This window comes from Lygodium microphyllum, chromosome 14, assembly GCF_053477565.2.
Source record: "Lygodium microphyllum isolate KBCC chromosome 14, Lygodium_microphyllum_v1.1.10, whole genome shotgun sequence".
Taxonomy (NCBI): domain Eukaryota; kingdom Viridiplantae; phylum Streptophyta; class Polypodiopsida; order Schizaeales; family Lygodiaceae; genus Lygodium; species Lygodium microphyllum.
Genome location: NC_141148.1, coordinates 17,490,318 through 17,503,450, shown reverse-complemented (window position 1 = coordinate 17,503,450; position 13,133 = coordinate 17,490,318). Strand labels below are relative to the sequence as shown.

At 43.9% G+C, this 13,133-nt stretch overlaps 1 protein-coding gene across 9 annotated transcripts; it reads left to right on the top strand.

The window, feature by feature from the left end:
* Positions 1-2,425: 2,425 nt before the first annotated feature.
* Positions 2,426-12,280, top strand: LOC148025371 (splicing factor PWI domain-containing protein / RNA recognition motif (RRM)-containing protein). 9 transcript variants are annotated; one of them, XM_087692436.1, is made up of 10 exons: positions 2,426-2,524; positions 2,663-2,719; positions 2,826-4,471; positions 8,032-8,327; positions 8,410-8,556; positions 8,881-9,179; positions 9,348-9,478; positions 9,579-10,376; positions 10,468-11,036; positions 11,111-12,280. In XM_087692436.1, the coding sequence occupies exons 3-10, from the start codon at positions 3,064-3,066 to the stop codon at positions 11,360-11,362; spliced, it is 3,900 nt and encodes a 1,299-aa protein (XP_087548562.1). In that variant the 5' UTR covers positions 2,426-2,524; positions 2,663-2,719; positions 2,826-3,063; the 3' UTR covers positions 11,363-12,280. The 9 variants fall into 9 exon arrangements, with proteins under 9 accessions (XP_087548562.1, XP_087548567.1, XP_087548564.1 ...); XM_087692441.1 differs by having other exon boundaries at positions 2,430-2,524; positions 2,801-4,471; XM_087692438.1 differs by having other exon boundaries at positions 2,464-2,524; positions 2,645-2,719.
* The last annotated feature ends 853 nt before the right edge of the window (positions 12,281-13,133 follow it).

Here is a 13,133-nt window from a genome sequence, read left to right as displayed (position 1 = left end):
ATAACGTCTTTCCTCATCCTGTTGTACATGTATACATGTTGTACTATCCTTTTTTTTTTTCACTCCTCACTAGGGCACATTCACCTTTAAGTGGGAGGTTGTTGGGGATAAAGACGCCTCTGCCTAGCCGCCCATGTATTACTACACTGACAATCACCGCTACTGCACACTGCAGGTGGCGGGTGCCGGTCATCGTCACTTTATTCTTTATTCTTTTAGTGACAATTTGAAAAAAGGAAGGCTCTGTCACACATTGTGATTGTTGGAGTTCCCATTTCTTGTCTCTCTCTTTCTTGCTCTTGCTCTTCTGCCATAACTCTTGAGTACAAGCTTTGATCCTTCTCAGCTTTCAATGCGTAGGGGTGATAGTCACTCCTAGGAGAGGGCTATAGAGTCTGAGATAGACTCCTTACATAAGAATGGCAGTTGAAATTTGGTTTCCTTGCCTACGAGCAAGAAAGCTTTGCCATGCAAGTGGGTGTACAAGCTGAAAAGTACCCCTGGACACCCCAAGCCGGCATACAAGGCTAGATTGGTAGCAAAGGGTTTTAAGCAGGAGCATGGTGTGGACTTTGATGAGGTCTTTTCTTCTGTGGTTAAGATGACCACCCTGCGCTTAGTCTTGGCTTTGGTTGCTCAGCTTGACTTGGATTTATACTAGACGGATGTCAAGACGGCTTTCTTACATGGGGACTTGTATGATGAGATTTATATAAAGCAGTCTAAGGGCTTTGCAGAACCTGATAGGGAGCACCTAGTATGCAAATTGAAGAAAAGCCTTTATGGCTTGAAGCAGGCACCTAGGGAGTGGTATCATAAGTTTGATGCCTTTATGCAGTCACAGGGCTACAACAGGAGTGCTATGGATCCGTGTCTTCACACGAAGAAAGCCCGTGATGATTCTTTATTGATATTGGTACTCTATGTGGATGATATGCTGATAGCAGGGAAAGCTCATGATGAGCTAAATGCTCTTAAGGCTTAGCTCAAGAAGAGCTTTGAGATGAAAGATCTGGGACATGCCTCTCACATACTTGGTATAGGCATTAGACGCGACAGGCATCGAGGACTCCTCTACTTGTTCTCACAGAGGGAGTACATTCATAAAGTCCTTGAGTGCTTCCGCATGCAGGACATAAAGCCTATTGGCTGTCCATTGCCTTCTTATGTGAAGGTATCACAGGCTGAATGTCCGCAGACAGATGAGCAAAGGGCCGAGATGGCCAAGATTCCCTATGCATCCGCAGTGGGCAGTCTTATGTATGCCATGATAGCCACTCGTCCAGAAATTGCCTTTGCAGTTGGTGTTGTAGCACGCTATATGGCTACACCTGGCAAGAAGCATTGGGATGCTGTGAAGGGTATCATGAAGTACATGAAGGGCACTGCAGATATGTGCATATGCTATGGTAGCTAGGATACAGGAGTCGTGGGGTACACTGACTCTGATTATGTAGGACATGTAGATAGTAGGAAGTCCACTTCTAGCTATGTCTTCACCTATGTTGGAGATGCCGTTTCTTGGATGTCAAGGGTGCAGAAATGCACGGCTCTTTCTACTATAGAGGCCGAGTATGTTGCAGCCACTAAGGCTTGCAAGGAGGCCATTTGGTTGGGTCGTTTAGTTGTTGACCTTGGTATGGATGCTATCCCTATACTGCATTCGGATTCTATGAATGCTATTCAGTTAGCCAAGAATCCGGTCTTCCATGCGAAGATGAAACACATTGAGGTGAGGTATCACTTCATACGTGGGGTCGTTGAGGACAAGTCTGTTGACCTTGTTAAGATCTCGACTGACCAGAATCCTATAGATCTGCTCACGAAAAGCCTCTCTACAGAGCGCTTTGCCTTCCTCAGGAGGTTGATGGGCGTGGGATGAGATGATATTTTTCCTCATCCTGTTGTTCATGTGTACATGTTGTACTGTCTTTTTTTTCTTATTCTTTTTCACTCCTCACTAGGGCAGATTCGTCTTTAAGGGGGAAGTTGTTGGGGATAAATGTGCATCCGCCTAGCTGCCTGTGTATTACTACACTGACAGTCACCGCCACTGCACACTGCAGGTGGCGGGCATTCGTCACCGTCACTTTATTCTTTATTTTTTTAGTGACAGTTTGAATAAAGGAAGGCCCGGTTACACATTGTGACTATTGGAGTTCCCATTTCTTGTCTCTCTCTTTCTTGTTCTTATTCTCCCACCATAACTCTCAAGTGCAAGCTTCAATCCTTCTCACATTTCAAAAAAAAAAAACAATACTCTTGTGCACGATAATGCGCCCTTTGTTTCCCTTTGTTTTCTCCAATGATTTGTTTAAACTAAATAAAAATCAACAAGAAACCATTGGAAGATTAAAAAAACACGTATTTATGGTTAGTTCACAACCTCGTTGAACCTAGCAACATCGCAAGGGTAGAAATCGTTAGATGCTAATTTTCTGGATCCGCTGTCGTAAAGCTTTTTGTGCTAGAACTTGGAAGATCTTCTCGTCTAGGGTTTGGGGGCACTGGGCGCCAACGCAAGGTGCGGTAGCTCTCTCTCTCTCTCTCTCTCTCTCTCTCTCTCCCTCTGTGTCTGTCTCTTCCATACAGTAATCGCCAAGATCTCCCACCAAGTTGTGCAGCGTCGTGTTGACTTTCGTAGTGTTTGCGTCCTCATAAGGCCAACAGGCCTTTCTGGCGGGGATCCATCAAAGAGGCCGGTATCAATTGAGGGCAGGTACGGAGCTTTGGGTATTTTTTTTGTTTTGGATTTTCTTATTCCCACTTGGTTAGGTTAAGCAGGATGTTTTAGACGCAGATCGGTTTCTTTGTCTTCGGTCTAGGGTTACAGCTGGGGCAGCAGAACGACCGAGCAACAGCAGAGCTTCCCTGGGAGACGGCGCGGGAAGGTGTCTATGCGGTTGGAGACGAAGGTCATTGGTGCAGGGGCTCTTTGCAAGGAGCTATTGTGGCCGTTCTCCACTTTGCGTTCTTGACCCTTTGGATTTGGTTGGTTTGGCACACTGATCGATCCACCAGGTTGTTGTAGTACACCGAGTCTAATTGGATCAAGGGCGGGCCATGAACATGTCGTATGGAGGAGGAGGTGTGACCGTGTCCACGCCTCCTCCCTCAGGGGGAGGCGGAGGAGGAGGAGCAGCAGGAGGAGCCGCCTCATCCCCTAACCCACCACCACAAGCTTCCGGTGCCTCATCTACCCCAGTGCCTCCCGTTCCCCCTTCCTTCTCCATGTCATCTGGGAGCTTTACTTTCCAGAATGCTTCTGCAAATTTCCAGCCGTCGGGAGCTCCACCTATCATGTCAAATTCAGCATCCAGTTTTTCTTATCAAAGTTCTGGTGCCAAAACAGTGCCACCTCCGCCCCCTTCATTTGTCCCCTCACACGGGTTCTCATTTCCAGGTCCAGGAGGGAACCATCCACCCTCATCAGGCTCGTCTTCTGGTCCACCTCCATTATTTCCTTTGGCAGGCGGATTTTCATACTCTGGAACATCTGTTAATACTCCTGCAGCTACACCTAATGCCAGTGCTCCTGCCTTTCCTATGCCAAATATTGCCTCTGGGTTCTCCTTTCAAGGTCCTGGAGGGAATGCAAATTCAGCTGGTGGCTTTTCTGGTCAGGCTTTAGCTGGCGCAGGTGGATCATCTGTGCCAGTGACTCCCTCACAGGGTTCTTTTGCAATGCCCACTGGTGCTGGAGGGTTTTCTAACAGTTCTGGGGGTTTGAGGCCTACTTCACTGCCAACCGCACCTGGAGGAACCCAGCAGTCCAGCCAGTCTTCTCAAGTTTCTACATCAGGTGGACAAGTGATGAATCAGTCCACGTCTCCATCATCCCTACCAGGAACAAGTTCTGGACAAGGATCTATGTCTGCAGGTAACGTGTCTGGAGCTTCACATCCTGCCACAGGCGCTTCGTCCCAATCTTCAGGAATTCAAGGTTCTATGACTGCCACAGCTACTCCTCCAACTCCAGGCTTGGCAGCCGCACTTCTGCCTGGTTCCTCCTTGGGTATTGTGACCACTGTGTCAGGTGCGGGAACATCAACAGCCTCAGAAGGGCAGCAGGAGCTCTTAGCTACTCCAGCCCAAACGCAGTCTTTGCTGTCTGCACCAGTGCCTGCAGGTTTTCCTCCGCCAGCTACTCTTGCACCAGTTCCTTCTTCACGGCCAACCATAAGGCCATCTGGCCCAGGTGGAATACTACCACCCAGCATGCCTACTCAAGGGATCATGGGAACTCCAGGTCAAGGGACACCCAGTGCACCAGCTTCAGTTGCTGCAGTTCAAGTGCCTGGTTTGACTGTTCTTCCTGGGCAGGCACCAGGACATGCACCACAAGTCACTATCGGAGCATCAACTCCAAGACCAGGTGCTGTAGCTGCACAACCTGCTCGTCCATTCACACCTGCACGTGCTGTGTATGCCAGTGGCCCTGTTCCAGCTCCTCAGCTAGTACCTCCTGGAGGTGGGTATATTTTAACCACGAGGTTGGGTGTATTTTACATTTTTAAATGTTGTGATCGGTGCTTGAGGGAACATGTTAGTTTAGATTGGGTTGTGCAAAAGGGGTGACGGGGGTGTTGTCTCCTACAGCAGTGCATCTCAGTTGTTTTGGTGAGCTTGGAACTGTGCGACTCGGGTAAACAACCTTCACCATTCCTTTTGGTATGCAAAATATTCTTCTCACAGCAGCACATGGCCCCTGTTTACAAGTTTTCCTTGAAACTTCGTAATTTTACATAATGGAGGACGGGCTTATGTAAGGATACAATTTCCTTGTTTGTAGGGCTAGATGCAAGACCAATAAATATTGGTTGTATGACCTCATTCAATGCTTCCATTTGTTAGAATCAAACAATGCCTTACTGCACCATGTCGTAACCAAATCGACATGTTTGACAGTCGATGTAAGTCCTGGATGAACACTGTACAAAGTCTCCTGATCAATGTTTAGTGTGGTCAATCCGTCAACCTGGCTGCTGTGTGAATACTAAATGGTTTATTTAGATGAACTGGATATTCCAACTGGGATTCTAGGTGGATCCTCTGACTAGCTTTAATATGTCCCCCTTTTAGTTTGTGATGAGATTTTCTCCTCTCAAGAGTCTTGGGCTCCTCTCTTTCCCCTCTGCTTTCTCGTTTGAAAAGTTAGCTTTTATGCAGTCTTTTACTACCACTACTTTGAAAAACTATTGGTATGGTGACAATTTTGTCCTTTCTTTTCCTTGAAAAGACAGCTCTATTGGAGTGCTTTCCTTGTGCTACTCTGGCCAGACACTTAGTTAGGGTAAAGGGGCCAATGATATGACATTAACTCCTTGTGGTGTGATGTCACCACACAGGAGAAGATTCATTGAATGGTCACTCTAGATGTTTGCATAAGGTGCTGAGCTACCTGTAAAATAGTAAATTATAATCTTCCTGCATGATCAGCAATGACAAAGCCAAGATGTATGCCAAAATGCTAGAGAAGAGTTTTCGGTTGTTCCAGTTAGTATGGAATGATGGAGCAGAGGTTTGAACCCATGTCTTGATGAGGAGAGATGAGCCATGTCTACTAATGAACCTACCAACTATGGTTGCGCTGTGTTGTGACTGAGTTCAGAAATTCTAGGCTGTAGCTGCTATCTGCTCAGACAAAGAGTATTATGAAGAGGCAAATGCCTAAGAGCGGTACTATCTTTTTGTTGTCGATGGAGGGCATTTGATGTTACAGATAGTGTGAATTCGCTGGTGTATGTATTTTTAAGGGTGGTACTCAATGTCTTTTTGAGTAAGTGTTTTTTCGCTGACTCTGCGGATTTTCAGACTCCTGAATTCCTCTGGCTTGAGCTGCATAAGTTTGCTTTGTACCAGTAGCTGAAGTTTTGCTTGACCACCTAACAGTGTGGATGACTTGGAGCTCCTTTTCTGTCAACTAGGTATTCAGAACTGTAGAGGATATATAGGACCCCATACTAGCAGGAATAGAATACTGTCCCCCTGATTTTAAGGTACCAAGTACTAGGAACTCTGTAAAGAGTGTTGCAGTACATCACAAATGCAATGGTTGTATGGACAACCAATCTGGTGGGCTATAGTGCCAGACCATCTGGGGGGCCATATGGAAAAAGGAGCCGAAGTCCCAGTGCCGTAGGAAGGCCTTGGCACGAATAGTATGCTCGACAGTCCAAACAGGGTAAGGCTGCTGAACTTGTGTATGCTTGTAAGGTAATGGCTGCTTGCAGGGGAGAGGGGCTGGAGAGCAGGGGACAAGGGAGTGGTGAGTGCACGTTTTGTGACTATGTTTGATAGTAATGCTGAATTACAAACTTCAACTTCACCAATCTACATCTATCTCAATTTCAAGAGATTTTTACAACAATGGTCTTACCTTGTGTAAACCCAAGAGCATGCTCTGTAAAGCATCATACCAGTGTCAGAGCAGAGTTCTTTTCTCAACAGCAATGCTTGTCTGAAAGGAATGTTTAATGACTTAAGTGCAACTGCCGCTTAACAGTCTTATCAATATGGACACTCTGCTCAAGTTTTCAGCTGCTTCAGGTTGTGCCTCATCAGTCTATCCGGTGATACCTGTCCCACAGATTACCACTTACTCTAGGGTTATTGACATTAGAATTTAGTGTGCAGAACTGATGTATGTTCATGATGTTAATGGCATACTGAGAAGTAATAGTTAGCTGGTAATTTAACTTACACTTGCTGCTCCCATGTCCCCCTACAGGCTGATACCTGTGCCACACCCCACCACTCAGGATATGGTGACTGACATTAGTGTGCAGAACTGATGTATGATCATGATGATGTTCATGGCATACAGCGCAGTAGGACTGGTGCTGCCTGAGGTCTAGGAGGGTTTGACTCATGTAAAGTGTTTTATCAAATGTACATAAATAGGAACTGAGGGATTCAAGGAATGGGAATAGCAAATTATCAGCATGTTTTCAGTTACAGTGGAATTGATTTATGTAGCTACTCTTGAGGTGTGTGGATGAGGGTAGAGGCATCACATTCTGACGTATGGATCTTCTCATGGTTTTGGCTGTTGTGGAGTTTGCAATGAATTTGTGTTGTCTACTTGTTGTCCGTGTGATATCTTACAGATTTGGGTGTAAGAGTGTGATTTTAAATTTTGCGCTCATACATTTTAAAAATGTCTAAGAGTGTAGTTTTAAATATCACATGCATGCTGTGACAAAAAAGCTACAGTATCTGGTTCAAAATGTGAACTTAGGTCAGGAGTAGGCGGGAGGTTCCCTGACAAGCTTTTACGGCTGTATCATGTGTCATCTGATTGGACAGTTTGGACTCTTCTGCTACAAACTTAATCTTCAAAACAACTGGTTTTGCTTGCAGATTAATGTTCAGGTTTGACAGTTTGAATTTGGATTAGCTCAGGTTAAGAAATGGAGACAGACTTTTGTATGCTTATTCTGAAGCTAACCGAGTTAATGGTGTCTTAGAGAATATAATGCTCTAAAAAGCTCAGGATGTTTTTATTTCTTTCTTTGAGTATGAACAGCAAATTCCTTTTTTGATGTTTTTGAAGTTTTGAGGTTTAAGAGCTGCAGTGTCTATATAGGATATTTCAGTCTGTAGTTTGAATTTCAAGAGCAAATTTATCTTCACTTTTTCCAGTTTGAGCTTCAAGAAACTGCAGACCATGTTTGAGCTGCAAGCTTTCAAGTGTAGGTGAGTTTATTTTTTTATCAGAATGCAAGTGTATGCTGTGGCATGTTTGATTTACTATACCCAGTTAGTGGTTTGCTTTTGTAATGGAACACATCTGGGTGTTCACATTTTAAGGTCAGTAAAAATCGATTTGGCTTTTGAGTGGATCACAGGATGCCTGTACTTCTGATGTTAACATTTGTTTTTGTGTGGAGTATACAAGTTACTGATTGGTAAAGATTGACAAATTAATATCAGTGTTCAGAATTACTCAGGTTTAACATGATTAAGAGATTGTCATCTTTTCAGTTTGCAGTTCTTAAAATTAATGGTTTTGACTGGGATTTTGTGTAGTTCTTGGCTCTGCTCCTGCAGGCATGGCACCCCGTGTACCCGTGTTTACACCCATGGTTCGTCCTCCCTCTTTTCCTTCTCGACCTCCACTTCAAGCAGGTAGCACATTGTCTCTACCACGACCAGTACTGCGTCCAGGTGTCATTCCTCCCAAGTTTCCGTTGGGGCCTGTGGGATCAGATCTGGGTGCTAAGGGTGTTGGCCCTCTTCTTCTACCTGATAAGCCACAGACCACAGTATATGTTGGAAAGATAGCTCCAACGGTGGATGATGAGTTTCTAAGGTCTATTTTAGAGGTAAGTTTCTGTCAATTGCAAGTGTGCATGATTTTCTCCATGAAGAACGAAAGCTGAATGTCTTGGTGTCTTTTCTTTACAGCTGTGTGGGCCTCTAAAGAGCTGGAAACGTGCCCCAACTACTGGAACTCCTAAAGGATTTGGATTCTGTGAGTTTGAGTCAGCTGAAGGAGTGCTTCGAGCATTACGGTTGCTGAACAAATTCAGCTTAGAGGGGCAGGAACTTGTGGTATAATTAACCTACTTGATTTCCAAGTTCAAATAAATTATTTTGTTGCTTGTGGGAATAGCCCTAAAAATGCTTATCTCTGCCAAATATAGCCCAGCTGAAGCTTTTGTAGCTTAAGGAGTCAAAACATATTGGTTGGTACATTGAACTCAAATCTTCTAACTGTCTGGAGGATTCTGCTATGTTATTCATTGTACATATTTTTCTAGACTGCTCTCACGTTCAGCAAGTAGAACTTAGCTATTTCCTGTCCCAGAATGCTGTGAGGCTCGCTTAGAACTGTTTTAGAAAAAGGATCTGATTTGGTTAGAATTTGTATGGCAGCTCAATGTTAACCAAGCAACAAGAGAATATTTAGAACGTTATGTTCAGAAGAAGGCTGAAAGAGAGCAGCAGTTGAAGGAACAAAACAGTCAGTCTGTAGACACAGAGGTGGAGACAGCTCCTGGTGTTGATGTGCCTGAACCTGTGAAGCAGCCTGTTGTAGATGTCTCAAAAAAAGAAGCATCTGCTGAAGAGCAGGGTTCAGAGGAAAGTGCAAAGAAATTTGGCATTGTCAATGATGCAGATAAAGAAGCTGATAATGATGCACTTAAAAAGCTAACGAACATGTTAGAGGAAAGGTAACACCGTCTTCGTCTCTTTTTACATGATTTTGGGTATTGGGCATTTGCTGAAGTTATCATTTCTCTTCAAGTCATTATATGGTATATTTGCTGAAGTTATCAATTGTCGTCAAGTCATTATACGGTATAACTGTGGCAAGGGATTCTAACAAGTAGACCTAACAGGGCGAAATTGAAACCTCTCCCTCCTCCACCACCTCTACCTAGTGCTTCAGATGCTGGTAAATCCAATTCAATGTCAGAAGCTCCTGGAAAATCCAGAGATGGTGAGTCTGTTACTGATGGTGGGAGAAATGGTAATGTTATTTCATATTTTCCTAGTAATTTGATTTGCAAAACTTGCTATAAAGCACATGTAGTCTCGTGGTTATATTGCTGTGTTTCTTCCTGTTACAGCAGATGGACATGAAGGAAAGAATGAAGAGGAAACAAGTGAGAACAAAGCAAGCTCTGAGCTTGACAGGCCAGAAACAAGCTCGTCTGATCGTGGGAGACGGTCAGATTCTCATAGGGACAGAGACAGGGATAAAGACAGGGAAAGGGACCGAGATAGAGATAGGGACAGGAGGGATAGGGGTAGGGATCGTGACAGAGAGAGGGACAGAGAAAGGGAAAAAGTACGTGAACAGAAAAGGGAAAAGGAGCGTGAGTTTGACAGGCTCGAACGGGACAGACAAAGGGAGCGAGAACGGCGACAGCGAGATCGTGAATATAGAAGTCGAGAAGCTGAACGGGCATATGAAGAAAGGGAGAGAATGTGGGAGGAGCATGAAAAGGATAGAGAGCGGTTGCGGAATCGTGAGAAGGAGAAAGAGAAGGAGAGAGAGAGAGAAAGGCGAAGGTTGATGAAGGAGCAAGAAGAAGATAGTGAAGAAGATGGATGGCGGAAGAGGAGGCATAGAGGGGATACATTTGATGAAAAACGCAGAAGGATACAAAGAGAGAAAGATGACGATGAGGAAGATCGGCAGAGGGAGGAACAAGAAATAATTGAAGCCAAGCGGCGTAAGCTGAAAGAGGAGATAGAAGAACAAGCAAGGAAGAAGCAAGCTGAAGAAAAGCAACTCAAGCTTGCTGAAGCTGAACAGATGGAGATTGAAAAGACTGAAGATGACTATATGGAAGTGGAGGCAACCATGATAGTTGAAGAACTACCTAACTCTGAAAGCAAGGAGCAGAATGCGCTGCCTAATGGTAAGCTTGATTTGTTACTTAAATAAATAAGTCTGAGAGTAGATATCTTTATTGAGGGTGCTTACATCTATCCAATATTATGTTTTGGCAGGTGATGATGTTTCGAGGAATGGTAATTCTGATATCCTGGTTGAAGAGGAAGATGGAAAAAGGGCTGGTACTCCAGTGCCTAAGAAGCTGGGGTTTGGTCTCATAGGATCTGGTAAGCGAGCTGCTGTTCCTTCTGTGTTTCACCAGGAAGATGAAGATGAGGAACCCAGGGATCGTAGTTTAAGGCAATTGGTTCCCATTGATTATTCTGCGGAGGAAATGCAGGTTGTCACATCGGCAAAGCCTGCTACTCCTTCTGTTGCCCCAAACCTTGTTGCAGCCGCTGAATTTGCAAAAAGCCTGTCAAATCTAGGCGCTACCTTTTCTAAAGATGAGGCTGAGTTTGATCGAGAAAGGTCAAAACGCCTAAATGACAGGTCAAAAGAAAGAGAGAGAAACTACTGGGAAAGGGAGGAAGACCGAATCAAAGAGAAGGACAGAGACACAGCAGTGAAAGATGATGCAGATAAGTCTAGGGAACGGGAAAGAGCCAAGCAACTGATTGATACCATTCCAAAAACAAAAGAAGAGCTTTTTGCATATAAAATAGACTGGGCAATATATGATCAGGTAAGTAGTTTGAAATGAGTGTCCTTATTTTCTTTCATTTACCTATCTGACAATCATCTCTTGGTGTTTTACAGTATGAGCTGCACGATCGAATGAGACCTTGGATTCTAAAAAAGATCACTGAATATCTAGGAGAGGAAGAGGCTACTTTGGTAGATTTTATTGTATCAAATACTAGACAGCATGTAACTGCGGCTCACATGCTGGAACTTCTGGAGAAAATTTTGGATGAGGAGGCTGAGCTGTTTGTTCTCAAAATGTGGAGGATGCTGATTTTTGAAATAAAAAAAGTGGAAAAGGGTTTGCCCACACGACAGAAAGGATAGCCTGCACCCTCAATTGTAAACATACTTGCTCATATTGATCAGCCCTCAAAAAAATCTCTCTTGGGTCGATTCTCCCACTGGGTTGTCACAGGGCACTACTTGGCTGATTCTCCATTTTTCTGAGTGAAGCTTCAATCACCCCTCCACTTGAAAGTTGACGATTGAGATTCAAGTATGACCCTTTAATTATTTTGGACCAGATATTTAAGATCTTTTGAATCATATGTAATTTGAAAACTAGAGTTGGAAGAAAGATGAGTCTGAGCTTTATTTTGGCAGCCTTGTGCCTCATTGAGTTCAATCTGAGGTATAGCTTTATTTCCAAAATAGAAAGGAAATGAGTAGGTCAGGACTGTAGAACATAGAAGTATGTCTTCTGGCTCGGTACAATGCTTTTGGAGAGGTCATGCTACATGGTCCCAAAGTGGCCTGTTGTGTTATGAGTGAATTGGAGCTTTCCAGAGATGTTGAAATGCTTCTAAAGTTAGTGGAATGGGAAATCTCAGGATGAAGCAGTGTGAAGAAAGATGAAGGATGATACCATCTCTCATCTTTTTGCAGCCAGGTATGTTGTTATGAACATTGGAGAGCATGGTCGAATGTCACTGATGTCAAGCACTCATTGAAGCTTGCTTACCATACGGGAGTTGCTTGAGAAGGCTTATGTGAGTGTGCCGAGCTTGCTTTAAAGCTATCTTGTCTTGAAGTTGGTGTGGTAAAGATAACAGGGAAGGTTATCTTGTGTTGCTAGTGCAGTTGGGCTTTACAATTCTTGGTCTTGAATGTTATAAATGTGTATCTCAATCAACATGAGACCTTTCCACGCTCTCTATTTGCTTGTAGCCCCTTTGGTAGGGTGTAGATGTACCTCTTTGGAATAAAATACTTGGTAGTTTCTAATGCACGTTATTGGACTTTCATTGGCCTTGTTCTATATGTTACTCCAGATTTGAAAATCTAGTGTCTTTGCTTTTGATGGTAACACTAACACGAGTTTAGGGTTGTAACACGAAATCAAAACAAGTTAGGATTTGCTTGTGATGCCAGGACAATTTCCAAGAGTTGCGAGAGGTGGTCTCATTAATCACTTGGTAAGGGCTTTCCCCTATTCTACCATATGTGGGGGCTTGTGTTGTCGATAGAGAAACTTAGCGATTCAAATACATGGGTAGAAAGGCCAATGGTGGGACTGTGTTGCACAAATGATGCGGTTATGACGTGTCATGGCTCCATGACTTATTGGGTACAGGGCCCCACATTTGGTCGATGCCCTTGCCCAAAATTTGATGTTAACACTTGGGCTTATTATTGTGAGGTTGTGTTCAAGTCTTGGACACCTTGTAGCCTCATGGTGTGTATAACACTCGGTTCTGCTTGGTAGGGTCCTCAAGGAGGGTCCTAGTGCGGTGAAGCTCCATTGTCATTCAGCTCAAGATCTATATTATTTGCACATAGGGAAGACCAAACTTAGAAAAAAAAAAGAAAAGATCCACTGCCATTGTGGTGCTCATCAGAATTCATGTGTCTTATCTCAAAATTCTTCGTTTTTGGGGGGTGCGAGTCATATCCTTTGCTTCTTGTAACAATTGTAGGGGTAAAATTCCTAGAGATCAATCAACTCATTAATTGAACCTAATTGTTGATCTAGGTGGTAAAAGGGACTTGGCACCATTTTCACATGGTAACTTGCATTCCATATTAGGAGCATTAAAGCAATGAGATAATGTGCTCTTAGCTTCTAGCATGTCCAATCTTAACAACAAAAAGTTTC

Bases quoted from the DNA above. Each gene is read 5' to 3' on its own strand.
- LOC148025371 (XM_087692436.1), top strand. From the start codon at position 3,064: ATGAACATGTCGTATGGAGGAGGAGGTGTGACCGTGTCCACGCCTCCT. The intron at 8,328-8,409 runs GTAAGTTTCTGT...TTTTCTTTACAG, and splicing joins TTCTAAGGTCTATTTTAGAG to CTGTGTGGGCCTCTAAAGAG. The intron at 10,377-10,467 runs GTAAGCTTGATT...ATGTTTTGGCAG, and splicing joins GCAGAATGCGCTGCCTAATG to GTGATGATGTTTCGAGGAAT.